Here is a 23,745-nt window from a genome sequence, read left to right on the forward strand (position 1 = left end):
GAGACCAGGTGGGTCAGACAATATCTTTTATTGGACCAACTTCTTTTGGTGCAAGAGACAAGCTTTTGAGCTTGCATGGAGCTCTTCTTCAGATCTGGGAAAGGTACTCAGAGTGCTTCAGCCAAATACAAAGTAGAAGAGATTGTTAAGCATAAAGAGTTAACACATGTTGCAAAAGACTATTCCAAGTGAAGTGGGTGTTGGTGTGGATACCCGTGAGACACGGTACGCCCGATTTGCGGATCAATAAAGTTTAATGTGCAAGGTTTTCTATAAATATACTAGTCAGATACAAAGCCTAAAATTAACCACAGTATAACATATTCACTAAGCCTGGAGAGCTAAACAGTCACTCAGAAGGCTGTATATAGGAACGGCTTTCTTCAGGGGCCCCGGCAGGGAGTCAGTGGATCCTCTGGTCCAACTGGCAGCACCTCCCGCGGAGTCAGGTGTTGATGGAGTGCCCTCCTTTGTCTGAATGGTGGCTTCTTATACCCTTCCATAATATAACCTTCACGTAATATCTCTCTCTCATCATATATGCTAATTACCTACATTAGGTTTCCACCCTTAACTACATTTCATTCTCACCATGATAATTGGGGTTGTGAAAACAACATCTGGTGATAGGAGGGGCAGAGTAAAAATATGCCCCTTGGCAATAAAACAGCATACCCCCAGACGTTCAAGGATAACTTGTTGTTCCCATCACCGTTATCTATGTGCAGCTGCAAGCATACAGTATCTGTATTTTGTCTTGTTATGTGCCGTGCTGTGCAGAAACTGAGACAGCTATAAGGTTATTCATCTCTGCCAACCGGAAGATGTCATGCTACAGGGGTCAGAACAGCCAAGCAAGCAACTGAAGCTATGCTAGGTCTATAGGACAGTGGTCAAGCAACTCATATTGTACTGGGCCTCCAACAGTGGGCAGTTAATGGTCTCTGTGACACTCTGAGTACCTTTCCCAGAGCTGAAGAAAAGCTCTGTATAAGCTTGAATGCTTGTGTCTTTCACCAACAGAAGTTGGTCCAATAAAAGATATTACCTCACCCACTTTGTATGTAAAATCCTGTGACTAACATGGTTACAACATCACTGCAAATAACAGTAATTGACATTTTTTCATATTCTTCAGTGTGTAGCCAAAGAGCAGCATTGTTGAGCATGAAAGCACAAAACTGAAACTGACCAGTCCCTCTTTCATGTTCAAATCTAAGTGAAAGGTGGGGAGTGAACAAATAAAAATAAGTGATAAATGTGAAAAGAAAACAGAAAAAAAGTTCCGTTTTTGATAATCTAAAGTTTTCCTAATGGGGCAAGGGGGATGCATATGTTTTAAAGTGACAATCTCTCTTTATTTCATAGTAAGCTAAAGAAAACCAGGTTTGTTGGAAATTCATCCTTCTGTCTACTGTCACAGGTGTTCAAGATCAAAGCAGTGCAGCTGGCAGGAAAGCTCCTTCCGGCCTTTAACACACCCACAGGCATTCCCTGGGCAATGGTGAATCTGAAAAGGTAACAGATTTTCTTTTGTCTTAGTTTTAAACCAAAATCATAATGGCATATCTGTGTCCTTTTTAGGCAGAGGAAGTGCAGAAGATACAGCCAAAGTGACATTCGCTACACTTGAGTATAAATATACTAGGAGCCTGAGGACTTTATCTAACACACATTAACATTAAATGTAGCGGATTGTGACTGCTCTCATTTTGCATATAAAGGTTCAGCCCATAGCTCCATGTCTATTATGCAATGCTATGTATTGGCCCAGAACCTGTAGTTTATAATGAGCTTTATATACTGGGACCTGCGGTCACTGTAGACCACACCTGATGCAGGCAACATAGTTACACTCCCTGAGCTTTGTGTGTTGTGTGGGCTGTGTATTGGCCACACCTTCCTCAGCAGAGGTTCAAAATAGTTGTAAAGATGAAGGGACTGATTATCCATTCAATGATACCAGTTTCACACTGATGTAATTCTGTTGACTTAGTGGAGTTACTCCTCATTTACATTGGTGTAACTGGAAGAAGAGTCTTGACTCATGATTATATATAATGTACAATGTCCTTCCTTGGCTTACAGTCATCTCACAATTGTATTTTTAAATTACATTTTTAATTAATGTTTGTATGTACTTTATCTATTGTGTAGCACCCGGAGTTTCACATTCATTATTCCAGTTTAATGTAGCCTCAAAAAATCTAAATGCTAAGCCTTTTTATTAATATATTCCCAGACAATACTATGTTAAAAGGGAGCTAAGTTTGAGAGTATATACAAGTAATTTAGGGTAAAGTATATTACGGAGGTGTTTGTAATTACCCCAAAACAAAGCACTATAAATCTTGGAAATTCAGAGTTAAGATTAAGCTAAAATTAAATCCAAATACGTTAAAGTATGGAAATGAACAATTAGGGCACCCAAATAACCTTAACTCTGCCTCATAATGATGTCACACAATGAACGTATGATTAAAGCATTTTAATATATGTGGTTTCAGATTAAATTAAACTGATTTTTAAAGACACATTAGATCTTGTTCTCTCTTTTGTTTTCCTCCTTTATGTCTTCAGGACAAAGGTTGTTTGGATGCCCTACAGTGCATTTCCATACCTTACATTTTGTTTTAATTTCTTTTTAACTTGTAAACTTAACTCTGAATTTCCTGGGTTTATAATGTTTCGGGTTGTGATAATCACAACATCTCTGTAATGTATTTTACCCTAAATTACTGTCAAGCACTGTGAACATTTATTCCATCTTCACCTCAATTTTGTCTGGGAATTTCTATAAGGGTGTTTATGATTGTGTTTTGAAATTATTAAAATTTCACACATGAACACTAAACAAGAAACTCAAAGGTAAGGGTACTCTGAGAGTCATCTAATGATTTGTAAGTATGTTGTATCAACTGGTAATCATTTAAAAACATGTATCTGTTACAGAGTCTGATTCGCTAGTACACACTGGCTGCTTTATGCTGCTTTGGAGCAACACAAAGCAGCCAGAATATACTAGCCAGCTAAGCTGGTAGTGCAAGTCAGCAGGAAGTTTATCCTATTTTCTTCCTCCCTCCTGTTCTCTACACTCTCCTGCCTACACAAGTCCTAGTTTCTGTCCACTGTTCATACACACTGCAAGGTTTCTCATCCCTCCTATGCTCTCTGTTGAGTAGATCTGATGTGGTGAGTGGTAAAATAAGTATTTAAGATTAATAGTTATTTTTGCTGTCATTTTTCATAACTGAAAATTTATCTGTCATCAGAGGCTGAAGAATAAAATCTCCTGAACAGAAACATATGATGAGTCACATTTCAAAATGGCCACCATTTCCCATTGTCTTTAGCGTGACTGAGGCTACCGTCTGTTAAGATGCCTTCTTACTAAGCAGGTACTGACTCCCATTGTTTCCTGTGGGAGTTAAACCAAGCTGTCCTCATAGAAGATGATGTCTCCCTGTGCTATCAGGAAATGGAAGAGTGGACTATGAGAAGCTGATGAATAGAACATGGCCATTTTGGCCAAGCACAGCACGTGGCCTCAATCCCATTGAGAACAGTAGGAGATAGGAGCACTTTTTGAAAGAGAGCTATTCACTGTGGAATTTTCTGAAGTAGAATGAGAAACTGTCAGTTATGAAAATAATGGCAAAAAGTGATCAACCAACCCTCCCCGGCCCCCCCCCCCCCCCCCCGCCCCCACCAACACCGCCTTCAAATATAGCCAAGCACAAAATTTCAGTTAGTTTTAACTGTATTTTGGAGTTTGAAGAGTTTGTATTTTTCCATTATTGTTAGCTCAATCAGAAGTAATGGGCTTGATTTCACGGCGTGACATTCTATCACTGTGCTATGCAGGAGGTCAGACTAGATGATCAAAATTGGCCCTTCCGGCCTTAAACTCTATGAACTATTCCAGATATTAAAAATAAGTCTGACAACTGATAATACATTTCTTAAAGGACCCATTTAAATTAATTTCAGTTAAACTAATTCATTAACTTATAAATTCTGAGGGCTTTTCTACATGGGAAAGTATTTTCCATATATATAAACTTTAGTTTTTCATCATGAACTGCCTTAGTTTGACACACAAAAATTCTTATTTTTTATTTAGCTGGCATCTTATCCCACTTCAGTTAATCAACTTTGGAAGCAATATAACTCTTAGGCCTGTTGTAACCTACAAGTTATGTCAACGTAAAGTGTCTTGCGTCGACCCAATTATGTATGTGACTACACTTACATTTGTCTGCCAATGATGTAACTGGCCTGTTATTCCGATATAGTAACACCACCATCCAATGTGGGGTTGAGCTAAGGGCGATGTACAGAAGTTGACGTGACATGCATGTAGACACTGCATTACCTACTTCAACACTTACTGTCCTCTAGCAGCTGTCCCACACTGACTGCTCTGGTCACCATTGTGAACTCCACTGCCCTGAGGTCATGCTGACTGGAAGCCACCCTTCCTCTTTAAAGCCCTGTGACTTTTTGAAATTCCTTTTCCTGTTTGACCTGCTTGGAGAGCACACCTAGCAGCTCTCCACTGTTGTGTGCAACTGCCCAGGTGACCATGCCCGTTCATGCTCCAGATGAGCTCCGATCTGTAGGAAACAAGAGATATTGGAACTTCGGGCCTGTGGGGAGAAGAGGCTGTGCACACTCAGCTATGGACCAGCCATAGAAACTTGGACACCTATGAGCAGATTTCTCAGGGTATGCATGAAAAGGGACTTGACAGAGACCAGCAGCAGTGCCACATGAAAGCCAAGATGCTGCAGCAGGCATAACAGAAGGCCAACGATTTGGTGCCAAGCTGCAGACCTGCCACTTTTACAACAAGCTGCACACCATACTCGGTGGAGACCCCACTGCCACCCCGCATAACACCATCAATATCTCCAAGCAGTCCAAGTCACAGGTCTAGAATTTATAAGGTGTAATGAATTGATAAGGGAAGCTGAAGACATCAGCAGAAAATCCATGCCTGGCAGTGCTAAGGGCAATAAAAGGGAATTTTTTAAGTATGTTAAGAAAACAAGAAATCCTAGCAATGGTATAGGCCCATTACTAGATGGAGAAAATAAAATTGTTAATACTGATGTAGGAATATTTCTTTTCTGTATTTGGAAAGAAGCAGGATAGTGTGTTTGTATGCCTTGAGGATGGATTCCAGTCCATTAATAACTAGAGAGGATGTTTATATCTAATAGGGATAAACATTTTTAAATCAGCAAGCCAGGATAACTTGTGTCCAAGAGCCCTGAAATAGCTGGCTGAGCAGATCTCTGCTCCACTGATGCTAATTTTTAATAACTCTTGGAATACCAGGGAAATAGCGGAAGACTGGAATAGTGCTAATGTTGTGCTAATAATCAAAAAGAGCAAATAGGCTGACCCAGGTAAGTGTAGGACAGTTGGCCTGATATCAGTCCCAGGCAAAATAATGGAAAAGCAGATAGAGGATTCAATTTAAAAAGAATAAAAGGATAAGAATATCATTATTTCCATAAATGTAATACACTCTCATTTTTGTAACAGTTTGACTTAGCACTGCACAACATTCTGATTAAAAATTAGCACAATAAAATATTACTAAAGCACCTTCAATGGATTAAGCACTGGGTAACTAACAGGTCTTAAAAAGTAGTTGTCAGTGGAGAATCAATAGGGAAAAGTCTTTCTCAGTAGAACTCAACCAGACAACATTCAAGTCACCAGGCCTGGGACCAATCCCTGCAGAACCCCATGAGAAACACCCCCATTCAGTGATAGCCCAGCAGCCAGGTCATCTGCCCATTTTGTGAGAGCACTTCTTCGATCATTGTTTGACTAATACATCTGAAACTCCTCGCTCCCACCGTCCAGGGAGAATACTGCTTTCCTGTCACCTAGTGAGATCCACAATGAGCATATTTCAAGAAGAAAATATAGTTACATACCTTGTGGAGACTGTGGTTCTTGGAGATGTTGTCATCAGTGTGGATCCCATGATTTGCATTTCAGAGTCCTCAGCAACACAAGCTTTGAATTCTGAGGGAACTGAAGGAAGATTGCAGCCACCCCACGGTTTATATCCTCATACAGGAGCACGAAGAGGTGCAGAGCACATGCATGAACCTAACAACCACTGCTATTCACAGAAACGCTGGTTCCACACACACGAGGTGCCTGCATGTCTACAGTGGGATCCACACTGACTACAGTTTGAAGAACCACAGTTACTGTAGGAAAACTATTCTATGCTGCAGGGCAGCAGTTCTGGTTTTTTGTTTTGTTTTTCCTTAAAGTGTGATTTTCTTCTGAAAGATGATTATAAAATTGGCACCTTTTTATTCAATAGACCTTCTCCCTGTCTGTAAAATGTACAGATTATAATGGGGAAAAAAATGTTTTAATGATTTATTTTTACTTCTGCTAGCACGCCAGAGCCAGCACAATTAAGATAGTCTATTCATCCTCATGCATCATTAACAGAACGACGTTTGTTATCCAATTTCTTTTTGGGTCAGATGATACCTTTCGTTTTGATCTGAGGCATTTTAACTGTTTTTTAAATAAAAGCGAAGGATGTCTGGAAATGAAGGGCTAGGTTCACAAGGGGACTTAGATGCTGTTCACAAAATGGAGGAAGAGGTGGGTGGTGGTGCCACCCAGGTACCCAATGGCTCAGTGGTTAGGGCACTCCCCTGGGATGTGGGAGAATCAGGTCTGAATGCACCATCTGGAACAAGGATATGAACCTAGGTCTCCATTTCATCCCCTATCCCTTGGTGAGTGTCCTAACCAGTGGCTATTGGCAGTTGGGTCTCTTGCAATTGCTCTTGTTAATTATGGATAAATAACTAAATATTCATTGGAACAGGGACTGGAATGTGGGTGTCCCCCCCCTACCCTCTGGGTGAATGTGATAATCCTGAAGCTATACAGTCATTCTCACTTTCTCTATGACCCAGTTTCAGAGAACTGCACTTTAAATGGTATGGTTTTGTTTGTGTTAATATACCCCATTATACTTTACACATACGATGACCATACACATTCACCACTATTTTAGAGAGTGAAGATTTCATACATTTAGAAAAACCCTCAAATCCAAAGACTTTAAAACTGCTTTTTTAAAGACTTCTCAATGAAACATGCACGGTATCGATGAAAATTGCTTTGCCTGTGCTGTTTTAGTAATCACAAATGCACAGGATAAAAGACTTGAACATATAATCATACCACTGATAACTATTGAATTTGCCAACTTTAATGGAAGGGGCGAGTTATCATACCTCTTTTTCCTGTGTGTTTGGAGAGAGTATTACTGAGTCAGAGCCTGGTCTCTTCCTCTCCTCATTTCCTATGTAGGACAGTATCTTTGGGATGGCATGTAACAGGGCTCTGGCCCACGGGGCACATACATGCATGATAATGTGTCTGCTATCGCCCTTGGACCCTTTAAGAATGGGGATTGCTAGGTCTTGTACTTTCCAGACAGGGCACATGATAGTAAAGGGTCCACTGTTGAACAAAAAACCGTGAAGGAAGTCCCTCCGTAGGGACCAAGCAGGAGGCTTAGGAGATAGTCAGGAAGGGCTACCTAAAGGGAGGGGTTCTCCTCTCCTCGCTTGTGGAAAGCAGAACAAGTCACCTTTAGGAACTTAACACTGACTTTTAAGCCAGCAAGCAGATTCACCAGCTAGGGTTGTCAAAGCCCAAACTCTCAAGGTGAGTTCCATATCCCTTTCCTGGGGGCTGGTTTTATTAATAAACAGAATCTACAAAAGTCTCAACACAAAACACGGCTTGAAGAGCTTGCACGGGTATGCCTCCAATATATATTGCAAAGGAGGCCTTTTGTTGATTAATGACGAGATTTTTTTTAAACTATCAAGTTGTGAAGCCTGTTCTTAGAAGAAATCACTTGTCATTCTAGATATAGGCTAATATCAACTTGCTGTATGTAGCTCTTCTAACAGGCAATCTAAGGTGATGTGATTACTACACACACTGTATGAATATGGATTGTATCCTTTCACTGATGAGCTGTTTGTTCTTTCCTTCCCCCTCTTGTTCTTTGCTTTATGTCTGTTGCAACTCAGTGGTGTGGGCCGAAACTGGGGCTGGGCTTCTGCAGGCAGCAGCATCCTGGCTGAATTTGGTACCCTGCACATGGAATTTGTCCACCTCAGCTACCTGACTGGGGATCCTGTCTACTACAACAAGGTTAGTTTTGTGCTCAGTTTCTAGGGTTATAAGAATACTCGAGTTTGTGTACTGTGACTCTTATTAGAAATGAACGGGCTGGATTGATTATAATAAGATTTTTTGATAACAGAAAAATTATTTCATTATTTGCATTTATATTACCAAAATGCACAGCTTTGCAAAGTGGAAGTTTATGAAGACAAAGTCTTTTTTATTATCTGTACAGATATATGGAAATGATATCATGACAGACATCTAAGTGAGTGGCCACTAAAAGGAAGTGCCCATCTAGAAAAAGCCCTCATGAAGCCTGTCTAATTAAATTATGAAAAATTGCTGTTGAAGAAAAAAGACCAGATTTAAACAAATGTTGAAGGTAGATTAAAATTATTTTTGGTGATCCTGACTTTTGCTTTAATTTAGGTCATGCACATTCGGAAGTTACTTCAGAAAATGGACCGTCCTAATGGACTTTATCCAAATTATTTGAACCCCAGGACTGGGCGGTGGGGTCAGCGTGAGTATTTTTATTACATTTATTAATATTTAAAGTTTATATTACTCACGCAGAATAATGAATTAGAAAAATTACTTTGAATGTAAGAGAGAGACTCTAAAATTGAATAGTACATAGAATACGCAGCATCATTTGTATTTGGAACTTGAAGATATTTAATGGATATTTAATCTTTTACTTATTATCCCTCATAGTGATCATTTGATTGTCTTGATCAAGTCTTATTGCACTTTCCCAAAACCACTTCCCATATTACTGTGTGTCTCTACCTCACTTGCGTTGATCAGCAAAGTCTTCAGTAATAATTGTCAGGTTGGAAATGTTTCTTTGATTTTCTTTGACCTCCTCAAAAGTGGGAAGAAGTGTTTCACATTTCTGTGAGCCAGCTGGCAAATAGCTGTCACCGTTTGTGGGAGTACTAATTATAGGTCATTCTAACTCAAGTGGATGGTTTTGGTGGTGGACTATAGGATCTTTCACCTCTAGCTTACAGACTGGTAGTCACTGAAGTTTTTAGCTGTCTGCTTTCTGTTCAGTGGCCTTTGAGAAGCGAGTTGGTTTCAGTCTAGTTTCTAACTGACAAATGTGTGCATCATAAAAACATCCTCACCAAAGGCACTAAAATTAGACCTCTTGATGGCATTGCAGGCCAAGCACTGACTAAGTCATAGAGACATACGTTATCCCTTGAGTTCTTTCAGGACAGAGTTGAAGCCATTACTGCTGCTATGGTACTGTATTTGTTCTGTGGATAAAGAGAGTTCTTTTCCTCCAAGGCTTGTCAGTCAAGTATCTTTCATTTAAGAAAAAAAAAAATCTGACCAACCTGTCTTGTCATTAAAGGATGAGTTCTGGTTCCATTTGAAGTCAAAGGCAGATTTCATTGGGACCAGGGTTTAGCCATAAATGCCTAACGGAATTTCCCCTGAGCTTGCAAATGGAGAATTTGCTTCTATCTTTGTGTCCGATATGAGAAGAACTCAAATGCAATTGTCACTGAGACACAATATGAAGGGATTTGTCTCAACTGATTATTAAGATTGAATTCCAATGTAAATGAATCTAGTACTTTTTGGAGGTCAGACTAGATTATCACCATGGTCCTTTCTGACCTTGGAATCTATTAATCTAAAAAGTAAAAGTAATTTTTGGAAAAGTAGCATGATTAAAGGGCTAGATTATTTCAGCAAAAATTAGATTTTTTTTAAAGCATATGGTAAAAGCAAAGAGTGGGGAAAATATTACTCAAAAGAAAAAATTACAATTCTGTTTGAAAATAAGATTTTTCATTCTTGTTCACATTTTTAAAGCCTTCTGCTTCTGCTGGTGCTTTTTTGCCAAAAAGTTGCATCATTTGGCACATCAGCAAAATTCTGTTTCTTTAATTGCTTTTCAAAATTAACAGTCCCCAGGCAATGGAAAATACTGCTATTGAGAGAATAAATATGATGGGCAGTGGATCATTTTTATCTCCACTGCTGAGGAAGTGAGTGGGAACTCAAAACAGAGTCTTCTGAGTTCTGAGGAAGGACAGACTTGTGAGTAAAGCTCACAACAAGATCAAAGACTTAGGCCTTCTCTACACTAGCACTTATGCTGGCAAATCTTTTGTCACTCAAGCATGTGAAAAAACACACCCCTGAGCAGCGTTAAGTTTTGCCGGGTATAAGTGCTCATGCATACAGCGCTGTGTTGGCGGAAGACACTCTCCAGCCAGTCTAGCTACCACCGCTCATTTAGGTGGCTTTTTATGTCGATAGGAGAGCTCTTTCCTGTTGGCATAACCTGGCTACACAAGTGCTCCTACGGCAGCACAGGGGTATTGGTACAGCTGTGCCGCTGTAAGTTCCTAAGTGTAGATAAACCCTTGGGTTCTTACGGTAAAAGGAAATATTACTTAATATAATATGTAATTAACCTGGGTCGCTCACTGCCATCAAACTACTATTAAGTTAATTATAATTGCGACAGGACATGCTATTTTCTCTCTTACCCTCGCTACACGCTCAAGAACCAAGCATTAAAACCAAGGAAATGCCACTTTAAGGGGCAGTCTTCCTCACACCTTACCACTACATATCAGTTTATCCACGGTCAGTGAGACACTTCAGCCCGCTGTTGAGATGTACTTTCCACTTCCAAGTCACACAGACTCAGTGTACTCCCCACATTCATCTGACTTGCACCATAATGAAAAATGTAATTCCAAACCTCAACTACCTTAGTATGGATACGTAGAAAATCTAGATTTCAGTTTATTGGAGGAGATATGAAATCTTCTTGGGGGAAGTATGAGGTTGAAGCTAAGGTTTTGTATTACATCATGAGTCAGATGAATATCCCGTTTCTCGAGGTAACTTATGGTTACAGTTCTGAGAGGCTCACCCCATCTCCAGTATCTTTGTCAGCACATAGCTCTTTGGTGAGAATCTGAATACGGCTATCAAGCTGTCACCTTGTCACCAGTCTTCAGGAGGAGGGAGATTTAGTAGAGGAGCCCTTAGATTTCTCTCCCCTCCTCCCCCCCATTTGCACCCTATTCATTTTCACCAGATGAAGCCATCACTCCAGGGTCTACGTCTCCCCCACCCCACAGAGGACTTCACTTTATCAAGATCTCAAGAGGAGGGTGGCCACTTCTCGAGGAGTACAGGCAGGGGTTTTGCAAGAAAACTTGCACATCCTCCTCGATATTTTACAGACTCCTGCCTCAGAAGGAGTTGCCCTTTCTATCAATGAAACCTTTCTGGAACCAGCAAAAACCCATCAGCAGACCCCAGCCTCTATACCTGCTATGGCTAAATGAATGGACAGGCGATATCAAGTCCCTCAACAAGATTTGGACTATTTCTTTACCCATCCTGTTCCTGATTCCTTGGTGGTCACAGCCACAGTCTCATCAGTCCTGTCCTAAAGCCACTCCCAAGGATAAGAAATTTAAGAGGCTAGATTTATACAGCCAGAAGGTTTATTCCATCCCCTCTCTTAAAAGAGAGCTGCTAATTATGAGACTATCCTGTAAAAATGTAATTTTATTCTTTTTCTGCAATTTCTAAATTTGCTGACAAGTTGCCAGAGGAATATGAGGATTGGGTTTTGACTGTGGTTTCTGAAGGATGCCTTACAGCTCGAATATCCCATCAGGCAGCAATAGATGATACTGATACGGCCTAATGTTCTATATCCACTGCAGTTTCCGTGAGGTGCTCTTCCTGACTGCAGGCTTCTGGCATTCCAAAGGAGTTGCAGAACACAATAGAAGATTTACCCTTAAAGGGGTCTAGACGACTCTATCAAAACAGACAATGCTATGGGCACACTGAAGGACTCGGTGCAATGTGTCGTTTGCTAGGAGTTTACAAAAAGGAAAAAGTTACAGAAAGGAAATGGTGTAGGCCATGATCTTATTTCAGACTCTCTTTCCTGCAGAGGTCATAGTATACTTCCAAGAGAATATTAAGATCTCCTTGACATCACCACCTCTCTTCATTGATGGGAGGCCCTTCTCACCATTGGGTGCTCAGCACAGTAAAGGAGGGGATGTTACCCAATTTACCTCCCTTCCTTTTCTCAGCCCCCCCTTCCTTTTCGCAGTCTACCTTCCTTGTCTCTTTTCAGGGACTCACAAGACTGTATTACTTCAAGAAGTACAGTCTCTTCTGGAATTGGGAGTGATAAAAGAAGTTCCTAACCAACAGAGGGAAAGATTTCTATTCCCGGTACTTCATGGTCCCAAAGAAATTTGGTGGTCTTTGCCCTATTCTAGATCTAAGGAAAGTGGAACTGTTTCATCAAGAAAATCAAATTCAGGATGGTCACCCTCGCTTCCATTATCCCTTCCCTGGAGATTGATATGCTGCCCTCGATATACAGGACACATAGTTGCATGTGGAGATTCATCTCAGCCACAGGCAGTACCTTCAACTCATAGCAGGCAACAACCAGTACACAGTGCTTCCCTTCAGGCTGCCAGTTCCAAGAGTCTTCACCAAATGCATGGCAGTGGTAGCAGCCCACCGCCATCTGGGCATTCAAATATTTCCTTACCTGGATGATTGGGTAGTTTGGGAACATCAAGTGACAAGGTCCAAAACAGCATCCTAGTCATCAGATAGCTGTTTTCCCATCTGGGCCTGAAACTAAATTTGGACAAATCAGAATTACAACGAACACAGTGCATAACCTTCACAGGAGTGGACCTTGATGCCACGACCACCATGGCTTACCTTCCAAAGAAGAAGTTTCAATCTATAACCTTTCTTTCAGAAAGCTTCAAATCCAGCCCAATAACATTGGTACATGCCTGCCTACAACCTTTGGGCCACATGGCCTTGTGCACATATGTAACTCCGCATGCCAGACTTCACCTTCACTGTTTGCAAGCCTGTCTCCATTCAGTGTATAATCCTTCCAGGAGCTCTCTGGACATGCACATGTGCCTACTTGTGCAAATGCTTCAGTTTCTGGATTGGTGGTTGGATACCTGAAATGAGTGTAAAGGAGCTCCCTTTCTGTCACCAGAACTGACTGTGAGTCTGGTGACAGGTGCATCTTCCAAAGTCATGGGGAGGGCCCATCTCAGTCAACTACAGGCACAAGCCCTTGATCACCTGAGGAAGTTTCGCTCCACATAAATGTGCTGGAGCTCTGAGCTGTTCTTCCAGCCTGTGAGATGTGTATGTTCACCTTAAGTACCAGGTGAAACAAGTTCTTATGGACAATAACTCTGCCATGTCTTATCTAAACAAGCAACGAGGTGCAAGATGATCTCAGCTATGCCAGGAAGCTATCCTTCTGTGGAAGCTATACATACATCACAATGTCTCCCTGAGGGCCTTCTAGGAGTGAGAAACACATTTGAAGATTCCCTCAGCACGGTTTTCTTAAACCAAAATAAGTGGTCAATGAGGAGTGACATTCTCCTTCAAATTTTCCACCACTGGAGATAACCAGTAATAGATTTATTAGTTACCAACCTGAACAACAGGTGAACAAGATTTTGCTCCAAGGTGGGCCCCAGCTTGGACTCCATCACAGATGCCTTGTTTCTCCTTCGGTCTAATCATCTTCTGTACGCATCCCCTCCAATTCCTTTCATTCTGAGGATACTCCAGAAACTGATAAGAGACAAAGCAACATTAATTCATTCACAAAAGTGCTGAACTATCTGTTGCACCTGAAATCCTTAGCCCATTCACTTAGTTCCTAGAGAGCCCACCTGGCTCCCATTTGTGCGCTACATCTGCCAGTAGATGGGGTTTCCATTTTCTCTCACTCTCTGCTTTCCCGTTTCTTGAAAGGACTACTCAATGTTTATCCTCCTGTGTCTGATCCTGTAACTGTATAGGATCTCAGTCTAGTCCTCTCCAAACTCATAAGACTCCCCTTCAAGCCTACGGTTACAACCTCACTATCTTCGTTGTCTATGAAGACAGCATTTCTGGTGGCAGTTGCTTCCACAGGGAAGATTTTAGAACTTCACACTCTCTTAACAGACCCTCCTTTCATGGTCTTCCATAAAGACAAGGCTTCCCTTAGACCACAATCTGAGTTTATGCCTAAAATAGTGTCAGCTTTCCATTTGAATCAAACTATTCATTTGCCGGTGTTTTCCCCAAAGTCCTATTCTTCTAAAGCTGAGGAAATCCTTCATACCTTGGACATTCATAGAGATTTGGAGCTCTGCCTAGATGACTCTAGATCCTTCAGGACTTCTCCTAGGCTTTTTGTAGCCTGTGCTGAGAGAGTTGAAGGCCAATCAGTGTCAGATCAGCAAATCTCACATTGGATTTCTAATTGCATTAAGCTCTGCTACAATCTTGCTAAAGTTTCTCCTCCACTGAGAATAATGGCTCACTTCCGCAGCTATTCGGAGCAGTGCTCCAATAGCTGATATCTGTGATCATCTGTGCATAGTTTTCCCCTCATTACACCATCACACAAGCCTCTCATGATGATGCCAACTTTGACAAGTTTGGTGTTACAATCTCTGTTCAGATGATGCAAAGTCTCTCCTCCTGTAATGGAGCTGCTGATGCGTCACCTGCAGTGTGATGTGTACATGCACAAATCACTTGGAGAAAAAACTGTTAATTACTGTACAGGTAAGTGTTCTTCAAAATATGTTGTGCACATATTCATTCCAGGACCCTCCCATCTTCCCTGCTACTTTGGACATTACATACAGTGCTGTGAAGGAAAGGAGAGAACGACAGCAGACAAGCTCCTATTATTCTCTTGCCTGAGAGCATTAGGAGAGTAGGGGTGTATGAGCTGCCTAGCTGTGTTGCTGCATCGTCTCTGATTCAGGTGCATTGGGCGCACATACCCATGTATGTGCACAGCACATCTCGAAGGATAGCAGTCACTGTACATATAAGTAACCATTTTTTTCTGAAATCAAGCATCATCCTCAAAGGTGTAGCACTAGTATTTATGGGGACTGGATGCTTCAGGGCATTGCTAAAGAGCCATAGAGTCATTCGCCAATAGGTAACAGCTAGAGTCCTGCCTATCTCAGCAGGGATTAAAACATGTTCCCATGTAATGGCTGTTTTAGGGCCCCTGTGTGACAAGAGTTTAAGATTTCTAGTTCCGGGCCCCACATCATAAACTCACTGCCAGGCTTGGTATTAGAGTGTAATCTATTCAGAGCAGGAACTCACTGTGTGTTTCTACAGTGCCCAACACATTGCCTGGTCTTATTTGGCTCTTCTGGTGAGAGTTCCTACAGTTTCAGTCCTTGCTGCAGTGTTTGTGATAAATTTGCAAGAGTCAGCAACAGTGTAATTGTCTCACACACGTTGGGGTTGAGGATGGTATGTTAAAAAATCAGACAAAACATTATTTCATCTTTTTTATCTGATGATTTGGGGATGAGGGGGACTGATTCATGATTTTTGAACTATTGGGGGTTGGCAATACTGAAATGTCAACTGGAAAAAATGAAGTTACTCACCATCCTTGCTTTCTTATCCAGAATTCAAGCTGATGTATATACTTTAAGAAATATTCTGTTGGAGTTTCATCTGAGTCAGTTAGGCCCTTTCACTGAGTGAATTCTTAATTTGAAGGCTCTAGGCATACAATAAATATTTTTATCTGTACAGTTACATTACCCTAATTCATTTCTGATTACATTGCAAATTTGTTGAGTAATTTCATAATAAATAGGGACTGATTTTCAGAGCTACTGTATGCCCACAGCCGTTGTTCACCTCATATTATTATTTTACTCCTGAGTAATAATTTAATCACATTTAAATTTAATTTTAATTATTTTAACATACCACAATTATCCAATCAGTTTGCAAAAAACCTATTATTCAATCAGTTTGCACAAAATCTTCAATAATATTTTTCTTTATTCTTCTATTCATTTTTTTCCCCAAATCTACCCTAAACTCAAGGTTTTAAGGGGTAAAAGCTTGAGGAGTTTGAACTGATAAATCCAAACCATTCTTTTCTAGATTCCCAAAAACATATTTTTCTTGCAGAAATTAAAATCAAGGTAGAATGTCACTGCCTTACAACTCGACCTTGGGAGATTTCCTGGAAACTTTCCCAAAACATTTTCTTCTCCTCTGCACTTTCTGCAGGTTTTGAAGGTCGTAGATCTTGACTATTCTGTGATAGGCAGAATGGTGCTGCAGGAACTCCACAAGTGCTTGCTCAGTTCCCTGTCCTCTTTGGCAGTGGCCACTACCAGATGCTTCAGAGGAAAATGGCAAGGAGCTTCATAATAGATGGTTATGAAATAATCCAGAGAGGAAGTTTCTTCCTAGCCCCCATCAGTTAGAGTTTGGCTCATGCCCTGAAGCAGGATTGGTTTACACCCTGAAGCAGGATTGCTCATATTAGATAAGTGGCATATCGAGAGTCTCCAGTGCCTGGGGGTCAAGCCTACACTTGCACCCCCATCCAAGCCTCACGCCCCCCAGCTATCCCGGGGAGGGGAGATTTGTATCTGCGGGGGGGGGGGGTGGTGTGTGAGACGTGTGGGGGGGTGCAAATACAGGCTTGGCACTGCCACCGGGCCCCTCCACCCCCACACTTACCTGCTGCTGCATGGCGCCTGCCTCTCCTGCTCCAGCCCAGTGCTGGCTCAGACTGGGCGGCCTCATCCCCCCGGCCTGGGGGAGGGGGGAGAGCCGGGCTGGCCCTTCATGATGTACAGGGGGTGGGGGGCGCAGGAGGCTTTGCACCCCTCAGAGCCTCTTGCACCCTCTGTCCATCGTGAAGGGCTGGCCCGGCGCTGCCCCTGCACTTATCCGCTGCCCCAGCCCCGCAGCCCGGTGCTGGCTTGGATGGGGCAGCCTCAACCTCCCTCAACCCCCCCGGCCTGGGTTGGAGGGGGGTGGTGGGATGACTCTTCATGACGCACGGGGGAGGGAGAGGCGCTGAGGGGTGCCCTCATCCTGCATCCCCCGCCTCCTGCGCCTGGTGAAGGGTGTCCTGCCTCCCCTCCCCCCCATCTCGGTATGCCACTGTATTAGATAGATACACCCCTTTATAAATGTTTTGTCCTGAGGATATTCTTATTATCCAAGTAAATATCTAACCCTTTGACTCCTACTGAGCCCTAATCCTACTGGCCCATGTTGTGTTAATTTAGATGGAATAAATGGGCCAAAGGTGTTAACATAATTTAGTCACTGTCCAACATTAGAGAGTTTTAAATAAGGTCCAGGGTTTTAAATGAGGTCTAGAGACCTCAGCCTGATTTGTACCATGGCAAACACACCATTAAAATCCTTTTCACTTTTTTTTATTAAAGATACAGAAAGAAAAGCAGGAAAAACAGTTAAAGCATCTGAAATGTAAATAAGGCTTTCATTTTAACACTTCTTGTTCCCTTTCCCTTTAGTTGGAGAGAGTTTTAGAAGGACGAAACCCCTTCTTTGACAGTCTTTTAGATGGTTGTAGGACGGGCTCTTGCCCGGTCCAGTCCTGGCGGCCCTTCCGCGGGCCCAGGCTCAGAGGAAGGCCACTGCGCCTTCCTACACAACAGGGGATCGTTAGGCTTTTAGTCTTTTGCCCCGGCCCTCAGGTAGGGCGGGCGAGCAAGGAGTCTTTCGCCCCGGCCCTCAGGCAGGGCGGGCGAGCAAAGAGTCCTTTCGCCCCGGCCCTCAGGCAGGGCGGGCGAGCAAAGAGTCTTTTCGCCCCGGCCCTCAGGCAGGGCGGGCGAGCAAAGAGTCTTTTCGCCCCGGCCCTCAGGCAGGGCGGGCGAGCAAAGAGTCTTTTCGCCCCGGCCCTCAGGCAGGGCGGGCGAGCAAGGAGTCTTTTCGCCCCGGCCCTCAGGCAGGGCGGGCGAGCAAGGAGTCTTTTCGCCCCGGCCCTCAGGCAGGGCGGGCGAGCAAGGAGTCTTTTCGCCCCGGCCCTCAGGCAGGGCGGGCGAGCAAGGAGTCTTTTCGCCCCGGCCCTCAGGCAGGGCGGGCGAGCAAGGAGTCTTTTCGCCCCGGCCCTCAGGCAGGGCGGGCGAGCAAGGAGTCTTTTCGCCCCGGCCCTCAGGCAGGGCGGGCGAGCAAGGAGTCTTTTCGCCCCGGCCCTCAGGCAGGGCGGGCGAGCAAGGAGTCTTTTCGCCCCGGCCCTCAGGCAGGGCGGGCGAGCAAGGAGTCTTTTCGCCCCGGCCCTCAGGCAGGGCGGGCGAGCAAGGAGTCTTTTCGCCCCGGCCCTCAGGCAGGGCGGGCGAGCAAGGAGTCTTTTCGCCCCGGCCCTCAGGCAGGGCGGGCGAGCAAGGAGTCTTTTCGCCCCGGCCCTCAGGCAGGGCGGGCGAGCAAGGAGTCTTTTTGCCCCGGCCCTCAGGCAGGGCGGGCGAGCAAGGAGTCTTTTTGCCCCGGCCCTCAGGCAGGGCGGGCGAGCAAGGAGTCTTTTTGCCCCGGCCCTCAGGCAGGGCGGGCGAGCAAGGAGTCTTTCGCCCCGGCCCTCAGGCAGGGCGGGCGAGCAAGGAGCAGTGGCTCGAGTTTAGCGGGCGGCAGAGGCTGATTCCCTGTTGGGGATTGGCAAGGATCAGGGGGGAGGGGAGTGGGACGCAGGCCCACCCAACTCCACTGCGTCCCAGCCCAGGGCCCTAGCAGTGGCACGGGGTGTTGCCACTCAGTCGGCGGGGCTCCTGCCGCAACACGCCGACTGGGCGTTACCCCTCGTACAGCCACGCCTCCGGCTGTCCCTGGGCTCCTTCCTCCCCTGGTTCCCCGGTACCTATGTCCGTCGGGTCCTCGGTGTCGTCGGGGTACTCCGCACGGGGTAGGCCAGTCAGTCCTTCCACGTCCACGGGGGGTAGGTTTGGAAGCTCCTCAGCGAGGGGCAGCTCCTCCAGATCGCAGGGCTGGGGGTACAATTCAGCCTCCGGCAACTCCTCCAGGTCGGTCCCGGCCTCCAGGGGTTGGGCGTCTGGCAGCTCTTCCAGGTCCGGACCAGCTTCTGGACGGAACTCCCAGCTCTCGGGTTCAGCTGGCTCGTCCCAGCCGCTGCGGGCCTGAGGCTGGGCCCTGCGCCTCGGGCCTGGAGACCTCGGCCAGTCCAGAGGGCCCGGAGGCCCAACCCAGGCCTTAGAGGCGGGTCGCCGGGGCCGCAAGGCCGGGAGGGGGTTACCTGTGGCAGTAGCCTGGCGAGGTTCAGCCCCTTGCTGCAGCCGGCAAGGCAGCGCGTCTGTCTCCGCCGGCAGCCTTCTTCCCTCTGAGCTGCAGGGCCTCCTGTTTATAGCTGCCGCCCTCCCTAAGGCTCCGCCCCCCTGCTGCCGGGTTGGCCGCCCGGCATGACCTATCGGGGCCCAGCTGTCTGGTTGCCGGGCAGACTGGGCTGCCGGCCAGTCTAGAGCCTGATTGGGTGTCTGTGGCCCTTCCGCGGGCCCAGGCTCAGAGGAAGGCCACTGCGCCTTCCTACAATGGTGTTAAAGATGGTAATAACTGGCCTTTTTAGAAAAAGAGCGGAAGTTGAGTTCAGATGGAGCTGTTCTCATAGGTGCTGGAACGAGAGGGGCTGGGCGTGCTGCCACAACCTTGGCTTGAAGTGCTTTTCATTATATCAGGTTTACAGTTTGGTTCAGTGGCTTTCAGCACCCCCATTAAAAAAATTATTCCAGCACCCCTGGCTGCTGCTGTTAAAATTCCTTTCATCCCAGGTGATGTTTGCGATTCAGCTGGAGCTGGTAGAGTGGCAGTGTCATCTGGGTCCCTCTCTTTGGCCTGGTCTGGTCAGAACGTTTCTCAAGATGAGGATGATGAAGGTTTGGGCATGGCAGCCATGATGGTGAAGCTTCAGTAGCTTTCAGTCCTTTCTGTCTATTCTTTTTTGTTGTTCTTCTTCTTCTTTTGTACTTTCCCCATCAAATCTTTTCTTTTAAGGACCAAAAAAGGGAGTGATGGGTGGAATAGCCCGTCCCCTTATTATTTTGTCCACCAATTAGACCTAATATCCAACATACCGGTTTTGGTTCATTAACTTCTGGCTCCACATCTCCTGTTTTTAACGAGCATACTTTCAACACAGTCCTTGAATCGTATCAGCTTGGCATTTTTGTTTAGACTGATTTAGTTATTCTGTCTCCCTTTCATGCCTTTTCCCATCAGTATTTGTTGTTATAGGTAATTTTAACATTTTATGATCTTTTACTTTTTACACATAAGCTCACAATGTGGGTAAATTTATAGGCCCAATTGTCAAAACAATGACCTTCCTTTCCACTCTTGTAAGTGAGTCCTTTCAGGTTTGTGCTGAAACATGTTGGCAGGTCACAGTATGAATGTGAAAAGCTTGCATTGCTTCTGCCCCTTGCAAGATTCAGTATCAAAGCCTGTTTTTATGGCAGCTTTCCTTAGTGCTAAATTTACTTTAAGAAAATAAATGTAAAAGTTGCCTTGAAAAAGTGTTTATTTTATATCACACATACGAGCCCTCTCTCTCCTTTCTTCCTTTTCCCCTTTGAGTTGCATCTTATAAAATGAGTTTCACCTAATGCGATGACATTCTGTGCACTTGTGCTTTTCAGGTAGTTGATGACATTTGTGCTAGTACAGCATGCTCAGGGGCCATTATAAATTCATACCTTTTATGTACTACCATTTACATACTGTTGCAAACAGACAACTGTATCATATATAGCTGCCTTCCAAGAAAGGGATACACTTAGGCTTGGTCTACACTACAAAATTAGGTCAATGTACCGTATTTCCCCATGTATAAGACGCACCTTTTTTCGAAAAATTTGGGGTCTAAAAACTGGGTGCGTCTTATACAGTGGTACTTACCCCAGGGCCGGGTGGTACGCGCGCCGCCGCCGCTGAATGGGCCCTTCCTCCCACCCCTGCGAAGCTTTGCCGGTGATGTACCGTAATACATTTTTTTTCAAATTTCGGGCCCCAAAATTAAGGTGCGTCTTATACATGGGAGCGTCTTATACATGGGGAAATACGGTAAGTCACCTTGCATCGACCTATTTATCCATGTGTCTCCCTCAAGTTTGTCTCTCAGTGAGGTAAGTGCCCTGTTATGACGATGCAGGAACACCAGCTCCCTGAATGGTATTGAGCCAGGTCAACATACTGTGGTCAATTCTGTGCAAGTGTAGACATTGCATGACCTGTGTCGACCCTAACAGTCTTCCAGCAGCTCTTCCACAATGCCTGACACTGACTGCTCTGGTCACAGTTGTGAATTCCATTGTCCGGAGGTCACAGACACCGGAAGCTACTCCTCCCCCTTACACAGGAATTTTATATGTTTGAAATGCCTAGTTTGGAGAGCACATCTAGCAGTTCTCCCTTGCTGCATGCAATTGCCACGCTGACCATGCCAGCTACATACTGCAGACATGCTTCAACCTGGAACAGACAGGAAATATTGGATCTCCTGGGCATGTGGGGAGAAGGTGCTATGCAGGCAGAGCTACAGAGCAGCTGTAGAAACGTGGAATCTCCAAAGAGATTGTACATGGAATGCAGGAGACGCGGTCTGACGGGGATTGGCAGCAGTGCTACCTGAAAGTGAAGGAATTGCGGCCGCTATACCAAAAGGCCAGAGAGGCTAACAGTTGAACTGGTGCCAAGCCACAGACCTGTCCCTTTTACCCTGAGCTACATGCCATACTTGGCATGCACCCCACCAGCATCCCGCCAAGCATTGTGGATAACTCTGATGAGCCCAAGACACAGACCCCTGCCATGATAACAATGAAGAGGAAGATGGGGGACATGTGATCGGGGGGGCCCAGCTATTCTGCAAGCCGGAACCAGTTCGAGACGCCCCACACAATTTCTAATAGCCCCCAAGACTTCAGATAGAGCACAGCCCACCACACCACATTACTGTGGCTGACTGTTGAAGTGTGATTTCTAGGCCTCCATCAGCCATGTAGCTCCACGCAGAGCTGTTCTAATAGCCTTTGTGTCCGGCTGTTCAAACTCAGCAGATAGACGCTACACCTTTGCCCTCCATCCTGGTGGCAGTTTTTTCCCCTTTTCCTCACAGATGTTATGCAGGACACAGCAGGCAGTGATAGCCACTGGGATATTTTTCTCAATGAGATCCATTTGTGTGAGTAAACAACACCAGTGTATCCCTTCAGTCTGCCAAATGCACATTCAGCTGTCATTCTGCCCCAGTTGGCCAGTAGATGAATCTTCATTGGTGCTGTCAAGGTGGCCGGTGTAGTTTCATGAGCCAGGAGAGCAAGGGGTAGTCTGGGTCCCCTAGGATCACTAATGGCATTTCAACATCGCCAATGGTAATTTTCCAGGCTGGAATGAATGTCCCTGCTGGCAGCTTTCTGAACAGTCCTGTGTTCTTAAAGATGTGAGCGTCATGCACTTTCCTTGACCAGCTAACGTTGATGTGGTGAAGCATCCCTGGGTATCCACCAACTCTTGCATAACCATGGAAAAGTAGCCCTTTCTGTTGATATGCTCTGTGACAAGGTGGTCTGGTGCCAATATAGGGGATATGTGTGCCGTCTATCACTCCTTCACAGTTCAGGAACCCTACCGCTGCAAATCCATCCACTATGTCCTGCACATTCCTGAGATCATAGTCCTGCATAGCAGGAGATTGTTAATGACCCTTCACACTTGCATGACAACAGCCCCCGCTGTGGATTTCCCAGCTCCAAAATGATTTCCCACTGACTGGTGACAGTCCAGCATTGCAAGCTTCCACAGTTCAATCAACACTTGCTTGTTCACAGTTAGTGCTGATCTCGTTCTGGTATCCCTGCGCTGTAGAGCTGGGTCAAGCTCAGTGCACGGATCCAGGAATGTGTTCTTTTGCATCCAACAGTTCTATAGCCACTGCTCATCATCCCAAACCTCCACCGTGATGCAATGCAGTGCTTATGTCTTGGGCCCAGAAGCGACACTCCACTGTCTGTGGCTGCTGTGTGAACACCACCAACAAATTTGAATTGTTTTTTACCATGTCCCTCTGCAATCTGTCTTCCACGAAATCCTGATGTCCTCCATTGCTGCAGTTCTTCTTGCAGCTCTTCAAATACCAGATAATCGTCATCCTGTGTTTGCAATGCTCATGACAATGGTGCAGAGCTCTGCAAGCTCCATGCTTCGGTCCCAGATTAAGTGCCTCGCAGGTTTGTGAAATTTCTAAAAAATGTGCAAAAGTTATGGGATGTGGATGGCATTATGGAATGGAGAAAGTTGCATAATGGGAACTTGACCCCATGCCCTCAGTCACCCCTGTGCGACTCATTTCTGCCCCACCATGCATTGCCAACATTTCCCAAAACATGACAGTGAGTTGCACACTGGGATACCTACCCATGATGCACTATCCTGTGCATCGACACAAGCACTCCTGGTGAGTATATGCAGTGCCAGTGCAGAGTCAAGTAGGCATGCACATGACTGAGATATTAACTGTGGTGGGTTTTCATTATGATACTTCAGTTGAAAGTTTGTAGTGTAGACATGGCTTTAGACTTGAGTTGCGTAGATTACTATTTTTTGGAAGCTAAGGGATGTTTAACAAATTAAAACTTTCTGCTTCAAACACGGTAAAGAAATGTACTTAGA

The 23,745-nt window shown here is 44.7% G+C and overlaps 1 protein-coding gene across 2 annotated transcripts in view; it reads left to right on the forward strand.

Moving 5' to 3' along the window:
- MAN1A2 (mannosidase alpha class 1A member 2) overlaps positions 1 to 23,745 on the forward strand; it is a 206,864-nt gene that overhangs the window by 133,113 nt on the left and 50,006 nt on the right. For both annotated transcript variants that reach the window (XR_010919333.1, XM_067545975.1), the window contains exons 6-8: positions 1,424 to 1,518; positions 8,103 to 8,226; positions 8,632 to 8,725. Coding sequence is in view for 1 of the 2 variants with exons in the window: in XM_067545975.1 (XP_067402076.1) it covers positions 1,424 to 1,518; positions 8,103 to 8,226; positions 8,632 to 8,725 (313 nt within the window). In the remaining variant the exon portion in view is untranslated. The remainder of the gene's footprint in view (positions 1 to 1,423; positions 1,519 to 8,102; positions 8,227 to 8,631; positions 8,726 to 23,745) is intronic.

This window comes from Emydura macquarii, unplaced genomic scaffold, assembly GCF_026122565.2.
Source record: "Emydura macquarii macquarii isolate MOO-44397 ecotype Brisbane River unplaced genomic scaffold, CSIRO-AGI_Emac_v2 contig_1119, whole genome shotgun sequence".
NCBI classification, from domain to species: domain Eukaryota; kingdom Metazoa; phylum Chordata; order Testudines; family Chelidae; genus Emydura; species Emydura macquarii.